Source organism: Alexandromys fortis, unplaced genomic scaffold (assembly GCF_014885135.2).
Source record: "Alexandromys fortis isolate MF-2015 unplaced genomic scaffold, M_Fortis_MF-2015_v1.1 scaffold_310, whole genome shotgun sequence".
Classification (NCBI taxonomy): domain Eukaryota; kingdom Metazoa; phylum Chordata; class Mammalia; order Rodentia; family Cricetidae; genus Alexandromys; species Alexandromys fortis.
In genome coordinates this window covers 854,694-875,432 of record NW_026068202.1, presented here as the reverse complement: position 1 = coordinate 875,432, position 20,739 = coordinate 854,694, and the positions used below count along the sequence as shown (strand labels likewise).

The following is a 20,739-nucleotide window of genomic DNA, read 5'->3' as shown; positions in this document are numbered from 1 at the left end:
TCCCCTTATCCCCAACCCACCCCACCCCCAAGATCCCAATTTTCTCCCCGGCAATTTTGTCTACTTCCCTTAGCCAAGAGGATAACTATATGTTTTTTCTTGGGTTCACCTTCTTATTTAGCTTCTTTAGGTTCCGTGACCTTTATTTATGGCTAGAAACCAATTATGAGTGAGTACATCCCATGTTCATCTTTTTGGGTCTGGGTTACCTCTTTTAAATAGGTAACTGTTAATGGATGCATTTGTTATACTCCTTTGAAAACCTTGTCTTTAAAATGCCTTGATTCTGTTGAATCTGTGCTAAAGTCTTCCTGAATACATACTAAATTTGGGGATTTTTATTTATAAATGCCTATTATATATTGCTAATATAGAACCATCTTAAAAGCTAAAGCCCTTAGTTTCTTTAAAGACATTGTAACTGTAAGTGTCACATCTCTGAGGGGATAGGTATCCTGGCAGTCAGAAGCCAAGGAATACCACAAAGTCACACTGCACAACAAACCTCACACCAGAGATTTATTGGAAAAGATGCAAGAGGGTGGTTGCCTCAGCGCAGGAGAAAAGCCGCAAAGAACTGCATAGGAGGCAGGTTTCTTGGGAGGCAGACCTTTTCAGGGTAGTCCGGGGTTCAGTAGTCTGATCTTGGGGCAAGCTGAGATATTGGTGGGATTCTGATTGTTAGGATTCTGTGGCCTCGTCATGGTTTTTGTTTGTTTGTTTGTTTGGTTGGTTTGGCTTGGTTTTTATGCCCTTTAGAGTAGTCTGGAGATGGGACTGGCCAATTCTATGCCTCTAGGTGCTAGGCCTGGCAGTCAGAGCAGTCTAGAGGTGGGGCCTAGGGGCAAAACTTGGCCACTTGGAGTCCAATAGTTATCTTTATAGATACTATAAAAAGTTATCTTTATAGTATTATCACTACTGTTCATACAGCAGTACAAATATTCTCAACTACCAACTTTCATGTTAATTCATACATAATTGATAGAATTTCTCTTGTATAGATGTATTTAGCTATATACAGGACAGATTAGAGATTGGATCAGTCTTTATATTGTAAAATTAGTATATTTTAAAAGTAATTATCCTAAAAGATTTAATATTTAATGTTTCTTTAATGTTACACTTTTAAGTTGTTATTAAAATTATGAATGTTTTTAAAGGTTATAGTCACATAATTCATTAGTATAGTTAAAGATCAGTTTTTGTTACTACTTGAACTCTTATGATCTTGTTTTCTATTTACTGCTATTTCTTACTTGTTAATCTTTTACAAACTTTGTCCTTTTGTTTCCTCTGTTTGTATCTTTTCTGCCCACTAGTTAGTGAAATGTGGTCATTAACTTGAATTCCCAAGCAATGCTTTCTAATATTGACTCAACATAGTGAAAAGATGCCCTAGGACTTAGGAGGGGGACACATACCAACAGAATTTTTGACAAGCTTTCCTGAATATAGTTCTGTGCTCACCTCCTAGGGAAGAATCGGCTGTGGTGACTCACATGTGTTAACTCTATGGTTCTTTAAATGTGTTAAGGTAGAAACAGCTTGTTCTTGTTAGTAGCAATAATACTCTTAAATTCTGCTTTAATAACTTGCTTCTAATAATTCTCAGTAAGCATTATTAAGTACTGGTCACTTTTTAGTGTATTTACAATGTTGTGCATATTAAATGGTTTTAAAACTGGAGTAAAGCTGGGCAGTGGTGGCGCACGCCTTTAATCCCAGCACTTGGGAGGCAGAGGCAGGTTGATCTCTGTGAGTTCTAGGCCAGCCTGGTCTACAAGAGCTAGTTCCAGGACAGGAACCAAAAAACTACAGAGAAACCCTGTCTCAAAAATCAAAAAAAAAAAAAAAAAAAAAAAAAAACTGGAGTAGTTTCATTTGTTGTTGTTCCCAGAAGGCTAATTATGTAGTATTTGGAAGGAAGGTCCGATGATTGCCTTGATATATATGTGTGTTTCTCTTTGCACTGCTTAATCTATCAGCGTATCACATCACGAGCCACTCTGGGTAATGACTGTTCCATTTTTCCGATATCGAGAAGAGCTTGTTGGTTTACTGTAAAGTCTTCCAAGTAGAACCTTATAAACACCTTGCATCTGTTCCAGCATTTATTGACAAATTTCAGTGTAATACTTTGTCCACATAAAGTTTATCACCAATGCCTTAACTGTCCTCTTGTTCAGCTTTAGGCTCTTACTGACCTTTTGTCATGCTTATTATTAAATTAAAAGTATTTCCCTGAGCAGCATAAATTAACTTATCTACAGAGGCCTTATGTGTTTTCATAGCATAACTGCTTAAAACACACACATTATAATATATAGCCCACTGTGTAAAGTTCCTAGATTATAATGTATCTTAAATATTTATTATTATGGGTACTTTAAATACTTTTAGACTTCTGTACATTATTGCTCACAGTTTTTATTATAAGAATAATAGGGATAAGTGCCATTTCTGTAATTTTCAAGTATTTGTAATGCTCAGTGGTATAAGTGAATAAATAATAATGACCAGATAGTCATTATTTTTCATAAAACTATGAGATCATCTAGTTATGGAAGGGGCAGAAATGTCTATTATTGGTCCTGCTACTGCCTATGGGACTTTTTGAGGTTGTTTCCTCTTGGTTGCTTGGGATAAATCTCAAAACTATCTCAAAAGACCCCTTAGTCACTAGTGTTCTATTAACTAATGGTTATTGTAAAATATACCCCCTTTCTCTGCATAGTCTTTATAAACTTGAGATTATTCCCCTTCCCAAGTAAGACCAACCTATTTTTTAACTAGTAGGGGTTTATATTTATGGAAATATTTCTTCTCTAGTTATGAGTTTTGTTCTTTTCTTTATATGTGTTAGTTTTCTCACTGCTTTGACAAAAGCAACGTAGGATGCTTTTTGACTCAGTCATAGCCAGACAACCGTGATAGGATGAGTGGCTCTAACTCTGGGAGGAGAGGGACTTCTCTGGGACTACTCATCCCTCAAAAGAATAGGAAGCAGAAAGCAGACAGGAAGTAGGACCAGGCTATAAAATTTCAAATCCACTAGCTATATCGCCTGATTCTTGTTAGTGCTTTCTTAATCGAGTTTTCTTCATTAAATCAAAACAATACCATCAAAACACATAAAATTAGAAACCCTTACAGCCTACTGCAGTGGCCCACTTCCTGCAGTGAAACTTCACTCCCTAAAGTTTTCACAGCCTTCCAGACAGTACTTTTAGTTGGGAATCATGGGTTCAAACATGTTAGCTTTTGGGAGGTATATTTCACATTCAAACCATAACAGTATATTTATTTAAGAGTAGAATTTAGAGTTATCTGGAGCTGAAGAGATGGCTCAGTGGTTATGAGCACTTGATGCTCCTGCCAAGGACCCTGGGTTTAGTCCCCAGCCCCTACAGGGTGGCTCACAACCATCCCTATTTCCAGTTCCAGGATATCCAACACCCTCTTCTGAACTCCAGGCACTCACATGGTTCATATGCTTACATGAAGGCAAAATACTCATAAACAAATCAAAAGAATTTAGAAAGTTATTATTTGGCTGTTTCCTCTGTGCATTTAATAATTTGAAGTTTCCTTGTGGTTCCTGTTTTTTGTTTGTTTGTTTGTTTGTTTGCTTGCTTGCTTTTGAGAAAAGAGTCTCTATTAATGTAACTTTAGCTGTCCTGGAACTCACTATGCAGACCATGCTGGCTTTCAAATCACAGAGATCCACCTGTCACCTAAGTGCTGGGGTTAAAGGTGAGCCTCACCATACCCAGTTATGACTCATCATTTTGAACCATAGAAATGGAATGTTTATATCAAAACTCTTCCTAAGCTGTATTCCATAAGTGCTTACATGTAGTAATATGATGTTAGCTCTTTGGACTCTTTTGTGGGGCCTGCCACCCAGCTTCCAAATAATCACACATGGTGTCTTATTCTTATTTATAAACGTCCAACCTTAGCTTGGCTTGTTTCTTGCCCACTTTTCTTAATTTATATTATCTCATCTACCCTTTGGCCTCTGTGTTTTTCTTCTTCTCTTGCTTCTTTAAATGTTACTCTTACTCCATGGATTGCTGTGTAGCTGGTGTCTGGCCCCTGATGTCCTCCTCCTTTTCAGACTACTACTACAAACCCTTTCTCCCAGTTTTCTCCTTCAGTATATTCTCTCTGCCTGCCAGCCCTACCTGTCCTTTCTCCTGCCTCGCTATTGGCTATTCAGATCTTTATTAAATTATCAGGTGTTCAAGACAGGCTAAGTATCACAGATTCACATAGTTAAATAAAATGCATCATAAACAAAAGTAACACACCTTAAGATAATATTCCCAACACTTACACACACTCATATACATACACATATGCTCATACTTATGCATAGCAGAAAATTAAAACCCCTTAATTATGTTGTTCTTAGAACCTGCAGGTATTAAGGTGTTAAAGGCATTGTACAGAATTGCATTTGTGTCTGTCTGTGATGCCTTGCCTGACCCCTTTGGAGTTTCTCACGCTCTGTTGCTTCTATGTTGACTTCCTCATAAGTATACTGTAGCAGTTTCAAGGTCTGTATTTCTGAAGCTGGCCTCAGTCACCTCTAGTTACTAGCTTGAGTATTTGGTTTCTCCTAATGATGCTGCCATTTTCTGCAAAACCTTCTTACCTTTGGGTTTACACATATATCCATTCTCATTCCTCACCTCTCCTGCTTTCCCTTCTCTCCTCATTGCATTAGCTTAATTCCACGTATCAGAATAGGGCTCTTTGTTGTCTCTTCTAGTCAACTCCTTCCTTTGCTGTTACTGTTTGAGACATCTTTCGTGCAGCTTAGGCTTGAGTCTCTGTGTAGCTAAGGATATGGTAGAACTTGGTGCTCTTGCTTCCATCTCCTGAATTTGGAGATTACAGGTATGTGCCCCAGGCCTGGTGACCTTTTTATCTATTTGTGTCACTCTCTAATACCAAGTGCTTAAACGCTTCAGCTTTATGTATTTTTAAAATTTCCTTAAAAAGAAAAACCTGGAATCTTATAAATAATAAGTACCTGAAATTATTTGTGAGATAATAGGTGTGTAAAGAATAGATTTAATTGTTTAAAATTGCTAAATTAAATTTAAATTTGAAATTGCTAATTTTAAACAATTAATTTTGGGTCAGTGAGATTCCTAGGCACACACAGGGAAAGGAGAGAAGCAACTCCTGCCAGTAGTCTTCTGACCACACACATAGCATGTCTTCTGTATGTTCCACATTCACAGTATAAATAATTAAGTGTAAACTAAAAGGAAAAGTGGGGTGCTGCCTAAGAGGTGGCTCAGCTGTTAAGAGCACACTGGCTGTTCTTCTGGATAACCAACCACAGAGCAGGCAACAATTTTCTGTTACTCTGGTTCTAGGAGATCCAATACCTTCTTTCTAGCTTCTGAAGGCACTGCATGCATGTTGCACATATACCTGCAGGTAAAATACTGGTACATATAAAATAAAACTTTTAATAAAAGGAATCAGAAATGCTTACATGATATGCATTACAGATAAACCATAAATAATATTCCTATAATTTTAATGTCTTCATATCGCCCAAAGCTCACGAACTAGGGTCTAGCGCATAGAGCGCAGACCGGGGCCGTGGTGCACAGCACCAGAGAATTAAGAGTTAATAATTTTTTTCTGTTAAAGCCTAGATAGTAAATATTTCAGGCAATTTAGCTAGTGTAGCTTACAAGACACTATAGGTATTATGTTAATTTGTAACAAAGAAGCAACATCCAGTACATTGTTATTTTTGTGAACATTGCCAAATGATTTTCTTACAACTTTTTTATGTCATGAAATATTCTTTAAGGTATTTAAAGTATTTAAGAACTATAAAAATTCATACAGAAGAGGCAACCTGCTAGATTTGGCCCATAAGCCCCAGTTTGTGATAGCCCTCTACGTAATATAAAGAACTGGGAAAAGGAACTATACCTCAAACACACATACTTTCTCTCTCTGCCATATATATACATGTATATATGTATATATTATATATAATACATATACACAAATGCCTAAACATATATAGTGTTATCAATATATAACATCCATTTGCTTTAATAACAGAAAAGACTTAAAACATTCTCTGTATGGATGCCTAGCACACAAAAATAAAGCTTCAGTAGTACATAAAACTGGCAGGAATTTAATGTGATAATTAATATTCTGGTTTTCTTTGTAGCTGAAAGTTTATCTTTTCTGCTTTGAAATAGAAATGAACTTTGGTGATGGATGATGCCAGTTAGCATAATCTAACAAAAGCTCCATGACTCCTCTCCTCTCCCCTTTGGTAGACTTCTCCAAGGTAATCATACTCAGTAGGCAACATTTTATTTCTATTAGTGATTGACTTGTAATGGTGGTTCTGTAAATAGCAGACATGACAGAGGTTTAGTTTTTGAGGGTGTTTCACACTTGGTGAAAAACATTTTTATCAAAATTAATATTATGTCACATCTTTCTTATATGCTTTACTGTAAATGCTTATGTGGAGTTGTAATTAATTGTTTGATCAAGTAAAGACCATGAGGAACCCAGAGTGATAAGTCCCGTTAGTACCACCCACAGCACCTTTTTGACACTCAACTGCTATTGGTCTTTCACATGTCATTGAAAGCCATAAAAACCATTAACCAATCAGATTGAATAGTCTACCTAATTTTGTTGTTTTTATTACCTAGAGCTTTAATACAAAAGAATATAAGACTCTTCTAGGCGAGCAGCTAGGTAACTTCCTGTCTGGACTTCAGTTTTCTGATTATATTAAACACTTGGCCTCCAGATATGAAAGTGAAATCCGTATATGAGATTCTTGGAGTAACTTGGCCTCTTCCTCTGGTGATTATTTTCCATGGCAGATTGAAAAGTGCTGTTCAGGTTTCAAGTATGTTCCGATTAAGGAATTTTGTAAGGAAATCATAAGATGAGTGACTTTGAAGGAGGGTAGACTAGGCCATATTAAATAGAATCCACCAAGTGCTAGACGTTCAGGGTCAGTACCAGAAAACTGAACTATTCAAAAATTTTAATTGGAGTAGTGTTATGCAAACAAATATAGAACTATTAGCCTAATGGCTGAAGTATAGATTAGATTAGAAATATTCTTAAAGCAATGAATGTTTCTTGACTTGCTATTTCAAAAGACCCCAGCCAGTATTGATATCAGTCTTTTGACGAACTATAGAAATGATCCCTGAAAGTATAGTCTTGATATCAGTCTTTTGAAAACTTAATGAAAATACAGAAACTACAGCTTGATGTCAGAACAGTGCAACCTGAATCTATAGTTTAATGGACTCTTAGAATCTCAGTCACTGTCAAGTCTCAGTCATACTCAGGTTAAATATTAAGAAGTTCTCAATTTGAGCACAGTCCACATTGAAATCACCTATAAACTTTCCAGGTCTGTGATAGGACTATCAAGGTGCCCAGATCATTCTTCCATAGCTTGAAACCCTGTACTAGAACAGTACTTCCAGCTGTGCTTGCCCAGAAACATCACACCAGTGCTGTTTAAATCCTTGAAGGTTAAAATACTGTGTGTGTGCTTCCATTTTGTAGTGAAGCTAGGAATCAGCGTACTAGCAAGAGTGCTACAACAAGATCAGTGCACTAGTTCCTGGTCTTTGAGCTGACACACAGAGAAGCAAAGATGCAGTGGGCAGAAGGAACAATGAGAAGAACCAATAGAATTGGGTGTCTTAAAGTATAGGAGAGAAAGTTGTAAGTAAAAAAAATGTGATTTTGAACCTGAGTGACTTTAAAGCCTAACAATTACCAGTGAAATATGAATAAGTGAAATGAGGTGGGGAATTGGTCATAAGGTATTTATTAAATTTTTATTTAAAAAAACAATATCCACATGAAATAGTAGAGAGCCCATAGAACATTAGGATCAGATGTTAGGAATGAAGAATATAGATTTGGAATTCTCAGCTTCAGGAATAACTAAAAGCAGGGTATTAAAGAGAAGAGAAATTCAAAGGAAAGACTTTGCGTTACACATCAATTTTTAAACAATACGTAGGAGAACCAGAAGACCACAAAACAAACAGAAAAAGTAGAGGAGAGGGCTAAGGTGATATTGGACAAAGAATACCAAGAGAAGAATTTCTAGGAAAGGAGCGTGGATCAGTCGTGTGACATGTTACAGAAAGGTAAAAGAATTAGGAATAAGAATAGTTAGGTTGGAGTGAGGGCTTTCAGGAATAGCATTTCTGTAAGACAGTTGGGATAGAAATGTCATTGCTGGCAGTACGTGGTTGATTTACAGGGAATATCAACAGCAAATTTAAGAAATGAGGCTAATTTTTTTTCCTTTTTTTATTAAAAATTTCCGCCTCCTCTCCACCTCCCGTTTCTCTCCTCCTCCCCTTACTTCCCTCCCCGTGCCTCTCCAGTCCGAAGAGCAGTCAGGGTTCCCTGCCCTGTGGGAAGTCCAAGGTCCTCCTAATCTTCCGTCACTCATGATGGGGAATGCCATCTGAGAAATGTGTTGTTAGGTGCTTTTGTCATTGTGTAAACATCACTGTGTACTTAGACAAACTTGACTGATACATTCTACTATATGCCTTGTATCTGTAATTTTATAATGCCATTTTATACAATTGGTGAAGCAGTTGGTCTAGTTACACTAGCATCATCTTGTGAATTATGACCTTAACAAGGCCACAATGACACTAGACCAGGCATTCTCCACCTGTGGATCACACCCCTTTTGGGGTTGAATGGCCCTTTCAACAGGGATCACCTAAGACCATTGGAAAACAGATATTTAACATCATGATTCATAGCAGTAACAAAATTACAGTTAGGAAGTAGTAGTGAAAATAATTTTATGGTTGGAGTCACCACAACGTGAGAACTGTGTTAAAGAGTCGCAGCATTAGGAAGGTTGAGAACTACTGCACTGTGTGAAGATGGATTGCTGTGCTTGGTGGGATAAGAAGTTGAATGGCCAATAGCTAGGTAGGAGGTATAGGCAGGACTTCCGGACAGGGAGAGAACTCTGGGAAAAAGAAAGGCAGAGTTGCCAACCAGACTCAAAGAGGAAACAGGAGGTACAAGATGGAAGAGAGGTAACACCATGTAACAGAATGTAGATTAATATAAATGAGTTAATTTAAAATATTAGAGCTAGTTGAGACAAACCTAAGTTAAAAACTTTCATAATTAATAGGAAATCTCTATGTCATCATTTGTGAGCTGATGACCAACGAATAAGCTTGATACATATACTAGACAATAGAAAATTTTCAGTATTGCTAAATTTTTCTGATACTTCTTTGTATTATGCAGACTGTCAAACCTGTAACCACATTAAGAAAGTTCCCAGTGCCAGGAGCTAATAGGAAATTAGAATGGGATTGGAGGGAGAAGGGAGAACTCAAGGTCATAAAGGTTGCAGGTGGCAAAGGGGCAGTCTTAGAACTAGGAGAGGCTTTAGAGAGAGTATTTTGTATCGCATCTTTTTGTTTTGTGTGTGTGCTACTTATGATTACTATTGCTGTGATGAAGCACCATGACCACCTGATGGTAATGTTGCCTGCCTTTAATCCCAGCACCTGGGAGGTAGAGGCAAGTGAATTTCTAAGTTCCAGGACAGCCTGGGCTACACAGAGAGTTCCTGTCTCAAAAAACCTGGAATGAAAGGAAAGGGAAGGTGAGGGGGCAAAAAGGGTGGCTAGGGAAGGGGAGGGAAGGAAAGGAAAGGAAAGGGAAAGGGAAGAAGGAAGAAAGAAAGACCACAATCAAAATAGTTTGGAGAGGAAAGGGAAGGAGGAAGAGGAAAGGGTTTATTTCAGCTTATACTTCCAGGCAACAGTCCATCACTGAGGGCAGGAGCCTGGAATGAGTAGCTGATGCAGAAGCCATGGAGGTGCTGCTTACTGTCTTGTTCCTCAAGGCTTGCTCAGCCTGCTTTCTTACAGAATCCTGAACCACCAGCCCAGGGACGGTACCACCTACAAGAGACTGAGGCCCTTTCCGCATGAATCACTAATTAAGAAAATGCCTTACAGCTGGATCTTATGGCAGCATTTTCTCATCTGAGGTTCCCTCCTTTCATTTAGCTTGTGTCAAGTTAACATAAAACTAGCCAGGACAATTTGGTTTAGCTTTTGATTTTTGAAATTCTCATGTAGCTCAGGCTGAGCTTGATCTTGAATCTCCTGTTTCCACCTAATTGATACGGAAGTACAGTTGTATACCATCTTAGTTGACTTTCTGATATCTTTTATCAAAATTATAGAAGCTACCATATTTTCCAGATAAGCCATTGTAGACCTAGTCTTTAAAGCAGTTAAATGATTTGACTTGTCACCAATGACTGAACCATAAGGAGGATATGGATGGAATGTGTCTTGAATATTTTGGTTACTCCTTTTCTTCTGAAATTATGGACCAAAAAAATACAGAATTAGATTTGCTGAGATCATTTTATGTGCCAACAAATATTTGAGAGAGAGAGTAAAACCCTCACAAATAAAATACCCAGTCCTCCTGTTTCTTTTTGCTTAGCTGATCAGAATAAGTAGGAGGATACTTGCTGTGCTTTGGTTAAAAAGTTTTAAAACTGCCTTTTTAAACCAAACTTCCTATCATGTCAAAGCAAAACAACTAAGTTTGTATAGGGGGAAAAAATTCTTATCTCTACCCAGCATGCCTTTAGCTGGTAATTTTCTGAACTTATTTCCCAAAGGCCAGTAGGCTGAAGTACTTTTTAATTACCTTCCCGTGTTCAATAGTACTTTTAGCTATTTTCCATGCTAAAGGTAGCATACAAGCAGATTTTCATCCTGCTGCAAATATGGTTGCCTTACTCCATCCCACTTTATGAGGTTCTCAACAGATGCCAGCTGTAACAGTGGTACCCTCAGCCACTCATCAAACTCATCTGGGGACCTCTTGCACAGCTAACTACCTGTTTGTCTCTGTTCAAACAAGGTCAGCATGCCTCTCAACAATGACTTACCTGTCCTCTCTACACGTACACACACACCTTTTGAACCTTCAGCATATTGTTTTAGAACATTCCCCTTGCCCAAGAAAACAATAAAGTTTCAGTCCCAAAGAACTTTGTGTTTGTATTCATTGGTGTGTAATGAAAAGTATAAAATTATCTAGATGAAATTTTAACTTTGATTATCCTTTTACAAAACAAAAGCTTTTTTAACAAAATAAGAGCCTCTAAATCATATTCACATCATATCCTAAATGAGAATCTGTGCAGAGCTTCAGAATAGATATGGTGTGCATTTGTCTTCTTCGTTTTATGTGAGCAGTATAACTGACTTCGTTCAGGATATAGGCATGATGAAAATCAGTCAAACTGTCTGAATCCAGTTACACTGCTTTGCTGGGGATCTTGAGTCACAGTCTGTAAATTTCCTAAGATATTAACAGTAAGGAGAGAATGTGTATTTATAGTACTTAGCATAGAAGTTCTAACAGTGCACAATATGTGACTTATTGTATTGCTCCGAGGGTCACAATCCTTTAAAAGGTTTCATGACAAACTGAGGCTTCCTTATGTTCTTTCTAATGTCTCTAGACACAGTGCTGACATAGGAAGGCTGAGTCCAAGGCCAACCTGGAGTTGTTGCAGGCCCTTGTCAAGAAAAGAGAGAGAAAAATCTAAACAAAAATTTTAAAGTTTAAGCATTAAATAACTAAATTTTTATTGAATATTTAAGTAAAGTTTATTTAGGTGTGGGAAATTAACAAAGTACTTAAGAATTTGTTTTTAAAGTTGAAGATTTACTTTCTTTAGCCAAAGAAACTCATTAGTAAAACAAGAATTCCCAACCTTAAAAATTAAAAAGTCATTACTACCTGATGCCTCCTATCATTTAAAATACATTTGTAGTCATATTTTGTTTGTGCTGTAACAACTAAAGCTTGCCTGAAGATCAGAGTGCAGAGCTAGCCACACTAGTTAGCCATAGAGATCAGGTAATGGTGCCATACACCTTTAATACCGACACTTGGGAGGCAGAGACAAAGGATCTCTGTGAGTTCAAGGCCACCCTGTGAAGTAAGAAATTGACCCAGTGGAAAGGGGAAACAGAACCTGGCTGTAGTGGCTCACAGCTTTAATCCAATACTTGGGAATTCTACACCTTTAATCCCAACACTAAGGAGGTAGAGACAGGAAGAGGTATGGCTGGACAAAGAAGGGAATATAAGGTGGGAGGGGACCAGAACTCAGGCATTCAGAGGACTTGTAGAGACAGGATACCCCATTTGGTCTAAGCATTTCGTAGAGGTAAAACCTAGTGGCTGGCTGCTCTGTTTCTCTGATCTTTCAGCTTTTACCTCCTAATATCTGACTCCAGGTTTTTCTTAGTAAGACCAATAAGAATTTGTGCTACATACGTTTATATTTTAGTTTAAATTCTTAAATATACTTTAATTTTACATTAAAATACATTTAGATACATTGCATCTACTGTATATTTTTGTTATGCCGTTATGTACATTTAATTTCTTTAATGTGTTACATGAAATAACCCAATCTATAATTGTGAGTTGTTTCTTTAAAAAAAAATTGTTTTAGCTTTTAGTAAAACATGGAGGAGATTTGTTTGCTGAAAATGAAAATAAAGATACTCCTTGTGATTGTGCCGAAAAACAACACCACAAAGATCTGGCCCTCAGTCTGGAGTCTCAGATGGTATTCTCTCGGGACCCAGAAGCTGAGGAAATAGAAGCAGAGTATGCTGCGTTAGATAAACGAGAGGTAAGGTGATTTCTTTTCTTTTCTTTACTTAATTTTTTTTCTTTAACTCAGTGTGGGTGGTCATCTTACAGTATGTTAAATAGCCTCGTCAGTACTCATTCCATAGCCATGAGCATAAAAGTACATCTAGAAAACCTGGATGTTGAATTGTCCCTTTAACATGTTGATATGTTTACTAACATGTAAATAACTTTGTTGATGTTTATTGAGACAAGGAACACAAGAAAATGTCTGAAGCCAATGGTGGTATTTCTTCAGGAAGGCAGTAGGCAAGTCTAATGAAGTACCATGAGGCATCAGGAAAGATGAAGAGAAATGGAAAATTGACCAATATGTGATTCCATGTCAAGTACAGTTCCATTCTACAAGAAGAGAACGGTTACCACTTCCCCAGTTAACCTCATGGCTCCATTCTCTATTAGTGTTTCCCTCTCTCACAGGTTACAGTTGACAACATAAGAGCTTTGATAACTCCCACCTGAAACACAAAACAAAAGGAAGCTGTAACAACTAAAAAACCCGACCACTGCTCTTCACCATCCATATCTCTCTTTTGCTGTAGTGTCATGTCTCTGATCTGTTTTTTGATTGAAAAAGCAAAACAACATAGCAGTCTGTACCTACCAACGTCTTCATCCTGTTCCCTCTCTTCCTTCCTCTGCATTAGGCCAGTCTCTTCTTGTAGAATGTGAATGCCTCACAGTACTTCATAGACTCGCCTACTGCCTTCCTGAAGAAATACCACCCTTGGCTTCAGACATTTTCTTGTTTTCCTTGTCTCAATAAACATTACTTTGATCTACTAGTGGTTCAAACGTAAATGTGGCAGACATTCTTGATTTTCATATCTCCTTTATCAGTGCAAATTACATGCAAACAACCAAGAAATCGTGTTACTTTGACCTTCAAAAACATGACCTGAATCTGTTCATCCCAGTTTGTATTCCTATGCTTTAAACCGAACCACATGTTCACTTTTCATCCCAGCGGTTGTCATAGCTCTTTACTGATCTCCTCCCCTCCATTATAATCACTTGAGAATCTGCTTGGTACAAAGGAGACAAAATGATTTTTTTTTAAAAAAAAAAATGCATCATTGTTTGAACCATTTAGTGACTGTATTATTAGTCCCTTTTGGTATCTTACTAAATAAATTTATATATACATACATTTACTTTGCTCATAGTATCATAGAGGTTGAAAATCCAAGCAAGTTCTGGTAAGGGCCCCATGATAAATAGAAAAGAATGCACAAAAGCTAGGATCACATAATTAAACAGAAAACAGGAAATCAGCGGGAGACTTGAATTCCCATCCCTTCCCTTAAGGACCTGCTATATGGCCCTAATAGTTAATGTTCCACACCATAACTGTGTACATTGATGGAATATAATATAATGTTTTGATATATGCACATTGTGGAATGATTCAATCAAAGCAGTTAACACGGTCAAAGTTTTTGTGGCTGAGTTGGTGTTCTAGTCCCACTATTAGAAATCTTACCTGGTTACAGATGGGCAGATCCAGCTCCATATCCTCTCTTACTAGGAATCCTTGCAATTGTTTCCCTTATGTATTCTGTAGTGATACCTTGTTTGTACTCTAACAAAGTTTGTGTGAAGATCAGAGGGTGGAGCTAGCCACTAATTAACCATAGAGGTCAGAAGGTCTGTATGGACAGACAGGAAGTGATATGGCTGAGGCAGGAGGAGACAGGAGGTTAGTCCCTTTTTGTCTGAGAAGTTAACAAGGTAAGCTTTAGCTATGGCTTGCTCCTTTCTCTCAGATCTTTCAGCATTTGCCCTGATTTGTATTATTAAGACCAATTAGAACTCATGCAACAGATTCAAAGTAGTTTCCACATCATTCATCAAATATCTCCCGATTCCAGTTATCTCTCCCTGTACTCTCTTCCTCTCTTCCTCCCTCTCCCACCTCCTCCCGTACTATTCCCATCCCAACCTGCCCCCGGTCCAACAGCAAAATCTGTTCGAATTTCCCTTCCCAGAGAGATCCATGCAACCCTCCTAGAGCCCTCCTTGTAACAGCCTCTCTAGGTGTGTGGATTGTGGCATGATTATCCTTTCCTTTACAATTAATAGCAACTTATAAGTGAGTACATATCGTATTTGTCTTTCTCAGTATGGCTTACCTCAGTCAGGATGATTTTTATTTTTTTGCAAGTTCCATCTATTTGCCTGTGAATTTTTATGATATCATTATTTAACAGCTAAATTATACTGCATTGTGTAAATGTACTACATTTTCTTTATCCATTCTTTGGATTAGAGACATCTAGCTTGTTTCCAGTTTCTGGCTATTATGAATAAAGCTGTCATTGTGATAGGATGGAGTATCCTTTGGGCATATACCCAAGAGTGATAAAGCTGGGTTTTGAGGTCTATCGATTCCCAATTTTTCTGAGGAACCACTATATTAAGTTCCAAAGTGAAAGCCGGGTGGTGGTGGCGCACGCCTTTAATCCCAGCACTCGGGAGACAGAGGCAGGTGGATCTCTGTGAGTTCGAGACCAGCCTGGTCTACAAGAGCTAGTTCCAGGACAGGAACTAAAAAGCTACGGAGAAACCCTGTCTCGAAAATCAAAAAAAAAAAGTTCCAAAGTGACTGTACAAGTTTGCATTTCTACCAACAATGTAAGAATGTTCCCCTTGCTTCACATCCTCTCCAGCATAGCATGAGGTATCACTCGTGTTTTTGATTTTAGTCCTTTCTGACAGGTGTAAGGTAGGATTTCAGGGTCCTTGTGAGTTTCATTTCCCTGTTGGCTAAGGATGCTGTGCATTTCTTTAAGTGTTTCTTGGCCATTTGTGATTCCTTTATTGAGAATTCTCTATTTAGATATGTACCCCATTTTTTAATTAGGTTTATTTATGGTACTACCATAAAAAACTGAAAAACATGATTTTTTTAATTTTAAAACACTGGTGATGATTAGATCTCTGTAAAATATGCATTTTGAAATGTAGTTTACATGCCCACCTTTGAGTTAGTGAAGAAAAATGGCAGTACACAGAGAAAGGCTACAGATCCTTCTCCTGACAGATTCCCACATGCTGGACTTTATCTTAACCAGATAATCTGGCTAGCAGAACAAACCTAATTGCTTTGTAGGGGCGAAGCTTCCTATCAGGTAAAAGTATAGGCTACCCCAAGTATCGGCATTTAAGCAAGAAATACTACTTGAAAGAAGTTGAATGGAGGACTTTCTGTGTAACTTTTTTCTCCTTTCTTTCCCAGGCTACTATCAGGGATCAGCTATAAAAACATTGATATTATATGTAATAGAAGCCATCTCTTTTTCTCCTCTAAGTGTCTTCTATGTCTTGAAATTGTGTGTGTGTGTGTGTGTGTGTGTGTGTGTGTGTGTGTGTGTGTGTGTTTACAGGTTCACTTCTGCTGCTGTTTTGTAGTGGGAGAACACTCGGGGCATCAGGTCTATATGCACAAATGCCTCAGTGGACTGAGGGTCTTTATTTTTCAGTTTCAAATGACATCTATTTATACATTAAGCTCTCATAATTTTTACACACATCATTGTGTTATAACTGGCATGTCTTAAAGTTAACATGGTACATTTGTAGGGCAAGGATCTATTTTTTCCCTTTTTTTTTATTTTTCCATTCAAAAATTTACACTTCCCCGCCTCCCATTCCCATCCCGCTCCACACTCATCCACTTCCCTCCCCTTCCTTGCTCAAGAAAGGGCAGGGAACCCTGCCCTATGGGAAGTTCAAGGTCCTCCCCCCTCAATCCAGGTCTAGGAAGCTTTGCAACCAAATAGACTTATGTCCCAAAAAGCCAGTAAGTATATGCAGTAGAAACGGATCCCAGTGCCATTTATCAATGGCTTCTCAGTCCGCCCCCATTGGCAGCCACATCTAGAGGGTCCAGTTTGATCACATGCTAGTTCAGTCCAAGTCCAGCTGGATTTGGTGAGCTCCCTTTAGATCAGGCACACTGTCTCAGTGGGTGGACCAACCCCTCGCAGTCCTGACTTCCTTGCTCGTCTTCTCCCTCCTTCGACTCTTCACCTGGACATTGGGAACACAGTCCATTGCTCTGATGAGGGTCTCTGTCTCTATCTCCATCCATCACCGGACAAAGATTGTATGGTGATATTCAAGATAATCATCAGTGTGATAGTGGGAGAAGGCCAGCTCAGGCACGCTCTCCTCTGCTGCCCAAGGACCTAGGTGGGGACATCCCCATAGACACCTGGGATCCCCTCTAGAGCCAAGTCTCTTGCCAACCCTAAAATGGCTCCTTTAATGTAGATATCTTCTTCCTTGCTCCTATATCTGCCCTTCCTCCATCTCCACCCTCCCACTCTCCCAAGCTCTCCCCAGTCCTTCCTTTCTCCTTTTTCTCTCCCCCTCTCCCCTTCCCCCAAATCCATTCCCACCCCTACCCCCACCCTGACGCTCCCAACTTTTGCCTGGCGATCCTGTTTGCTTCCAATTTCCAGGAGGATCTATATATGTTTTTCTTTGGGTTCACCTTGTTATTTGGCTTCTCTAGGCTTGAGAACTATAGGCTTAATGTCCTTTGTTTATGGCTAGAGTCTACTAATGAGTGAGTAGGTACCATATTCATCTTTTTGGGTCTGGGTTATCTCAATCAGGATAGTGTTTTCTATTTCCATCCATTGCAAAATTCAAGATGTCATTTTTTTTTTTTTTACCACTGAGTAGTACTCGAATGTGTATATATTCCACGCTTTCTTTATCCATTCTTTCATTGAGGGGCATCTAGGTTGTTTCCAGGTTCTGGCTATTACAAATAGTGCTGCTATGAACATAGCTGAACAAATGTTTTTGTAGTATAATTGGGCATCTCTTGGGTATATGCCCAAAAGTGGTATTGCTGGATCATGAGGTAGATTGATTTTCAATTTCCTGAGAAATCGCCACACTGCTTTCCAAAGTGGTTGCACAGTTTGCATTCCCACCAACAATGGATGATTGTTCCCCTTACTCCACATCGTCTCCAGCATAGGCTATCATTGGTGTTTTTGATTTTAGCCATTCTGACAGGTGTAAGATGGTATCTCAAAGTAGTTTTGATTTGCATTTCCCTGATCACTAAGGAGGTTGAACATGACCTTAAGTATCTTTTGGCCATTTGAACTACTTATGTTGAGAATTCTCCGTTCAGTTTAATACCCCAATTTTTAATTAGGTTATTTAGAATTTGAATGGTCTAGTTTCTTGAGTTCTTTATATATTTTGGAGATCAGACCTTTGTCTGATGCTAGGTAGGTGAAATCTCCCATTCAGTAGGATGGCTTTTTGTCTTAATGACAGTGTTCTTTGCTTTACAGAAGCTTCTCAGTTTCAGGAGGTCCCAATTATTCATTGTTGCTCTTATTGTCTGTGCTCCTGGGGTTATACATGGGAAGTGGTCTCTTGTGCCCATGTGTTGCAGTCAACTTCCCACTTTCTCTTCTATCGGATTCAGTGTGGTCAGATTTATATTGAGGTCTTTTATCCATTTGGACTTGAGTTTTGTGCATGGTGATAGTTATGGATCTATTTTCATTCTTCTACAGGTTGATATCAAGTTATGCCATCACCATTTGTTGAAGAGGCTTTCTTTCTTCCATTGTATGCTTTTAGCTCTTTTGTTCATAGGTTTGTGGGTTAATATATGGGTCTTCGATTCTATTCCATTGGTCAATGTCTCTGTTTTTATACCAATACCAAGCTGTTTTCATTACTGTAGCTCTGTAATAGAGTTTGAAGTCAGGGATGGTAATGCCTCCGTAAGTTCCTTTATTGTATAGGATTGTTTTGGCTATCCTGTAGTGATGAGGAGAGCAGGGCCGCGGCCTGCCGCCCAGCTAGCTTTACCCAAAATAATCACATGGAAACTGTATTCATTCAAACACTGGCCCCACGTTGGGCACCAATTGTAGTGATGAGGCAAGAGGGCCGCATCCCGCCACACAACTAGCTTTACCGGAAGTAATTACAGGGAAACTGTATTCATTTAAACACTGCCTGGCCTATTAGCTCTAGCCTCTTATTGGCTAACTCTCACATCTTGATTAACCCATTTCCATTAAATCTGTGTAACACCACGAGGCTGTGGCTTACCGGGAAAGATCCTAACCTACATTTGTCTCGGGCCAGAGATTTATGGCGTCTGCCTGTCTCTGCTTTCTGCCTCCCACAATTCTGTTCTGTCTTCCTCACCTACCTATGTTCTGACCTATCAGGCCAAGCAGTTTTCTTTATTAATTAACCAATGAAAGCAACAGATAGATAGAAGACCCTCCTGTATCACTATCCTGAGTTTTTTGTTTTTTCATATAAAGTTGATTATTGTTCTCTCAAGGTCAGTGAAGAATTTTGTTGGGATTTTGTGGAGATTGCATTGAATTTATAGATTTCCTTTCATAGAATTGCCATTTTTACTATGTTGATCCTACCTATCCAAGAGAATGGGAAATTTTTCCATTTTCTGATGTCTCTTCAATTTCTTCAAAGCCTTAAAGTTCTTGTCAAATAGATCTTTCACTTCCTTGGTTAGTATCATCCCAAGATACTTCATGCTATTTGTGGCTATCGTGAAAGGTGATGTTTCTCTGATTTCCCTCTCTGCTTCTCTATCCTTTGTGTATAGGAGGGATACTGACTTTTTGGAGTTGATCTTGTATTTTGCCACATTACTAAAGATGTTTATCAGCTGTATGAGTTCTTTGGTAGAGTTTTTGGGGTCGCTTATGTATACTATCATATCATCTGCAAATAATGATAGTTTCATTTCTTCCTTTCCAATTTGAATCCCCTTGATCTCCTTATGTTCTCTTATTGCTATTGCTAGAACTTCAACCACTATGTTGAGGAGATATGGTGAGAGTGGACAGCCTTGTCTTGTTCCTGATTTTAGTGGAATGGCTTTGAGTTTCTCTCCATTTAAGTTGATATTAGCTGTCAGCTTGCTGTATATTGCTTTTATTATATTTAGATATGAACTTTGTATCCTTAACCTCTCTAAGACCAAGATCATAAAGGGGTGTTGAATTTTGTCAAATGCTTTTTGAGTATCTAATGAAATGATCATATGGTTTTTTTTTCTTTCAGTTTATTTATATGATGGGTTACATTGATAGATTTTCATATGTTGAACAAGCCCTACATCTCTGGGATGAAGCCTAGTTGATCATAATGGATAATTTTTTTGATGTGTTCTTGGATTCAGTTTGCCAGTATTTTATTGAGAATTTTTGCATCGATATCATGAGCAAGATTGGTCTGTAATTCTCTATGTTGGTTGAGTCTTTGTGTGGTTTTGGTATCATGGTAACTGTAGCTTCATAAAAATAATTTTGCAATGACTCTTCGGTTTCTATTATGTGAAACACCTTAAGGAGTATAGGTATCAGCTCGTCTTGGAAGTTCTGATAAAATTCTGCATTAAAACCATCTGGTCCTGGGCTTTTTTTGGTTGGGAGTTTTTTTTATGACAGCTTCTATTTTCTCATGACTTATAGGTCTATTTAAATTGTTCACTTGGTCTTGATTCAGTTTTGGCATATGTTATTTATCTAAAAACAAGTCCATTTCTTTTACACTTTCCAACTTTGTGGCATATAGGCTTTTGTAGTAAGACCTAATGATTCTCTGAATTTCCTCAGTATCTGTTGTTATGTCCCCCTTTTCATTTCTGATGTTGTTAATTTGTGGGTTCTCTCTCTGCCTTTTGATTAGTTTGGATAGGGGTTTGTCAGTCTTGTTGATTTTTCTCAAAGAGAATGTTTCATTGATTCTTTGGATTGTTTTCTGTGTTTCTATTTTGTTGATTTCAGCCCTCAGTTTATTTCCAGTCTTCTACTCCTCTTGGGAGAATCTGCTTCTTTNAGAGCTTTCAGCTGTGCTGTTAAGTCTCTAATGTGAGCTTTCTCTGTTTTTTTAATGTGGGCACTTAGTGCTCTGAAC

The 20,739-nt window shown here is 38.2% G+C and overlaps 1 protein-coding gene across 6 annotated transcripts in view; it reads left to right on the top strand.

The window, feature by feature from the left end:
* The window catches only part of Ankib1 (ankyrin repeat and IBR domain containing 1), a 134,635-nt gene that overhangs the window by 42,049 nt on the left and 71,847 nt on the right, over positions 1–20,739 (top strand). For all 6 annotated transcript variants that reach the window (XM_050129980.1, XM_050129979.1, XM_050129981.1 and 3 more), the window contains one exon: positions 12,596–12,778. In XM_050129980.1, coding sequence (XP_049985937.1) covers positions 12,596–12,778 — 183 coding nt within the window. The remainder of the gene's footprint in view (positions 1–12,595; positions 12,779–20,739) is intronic.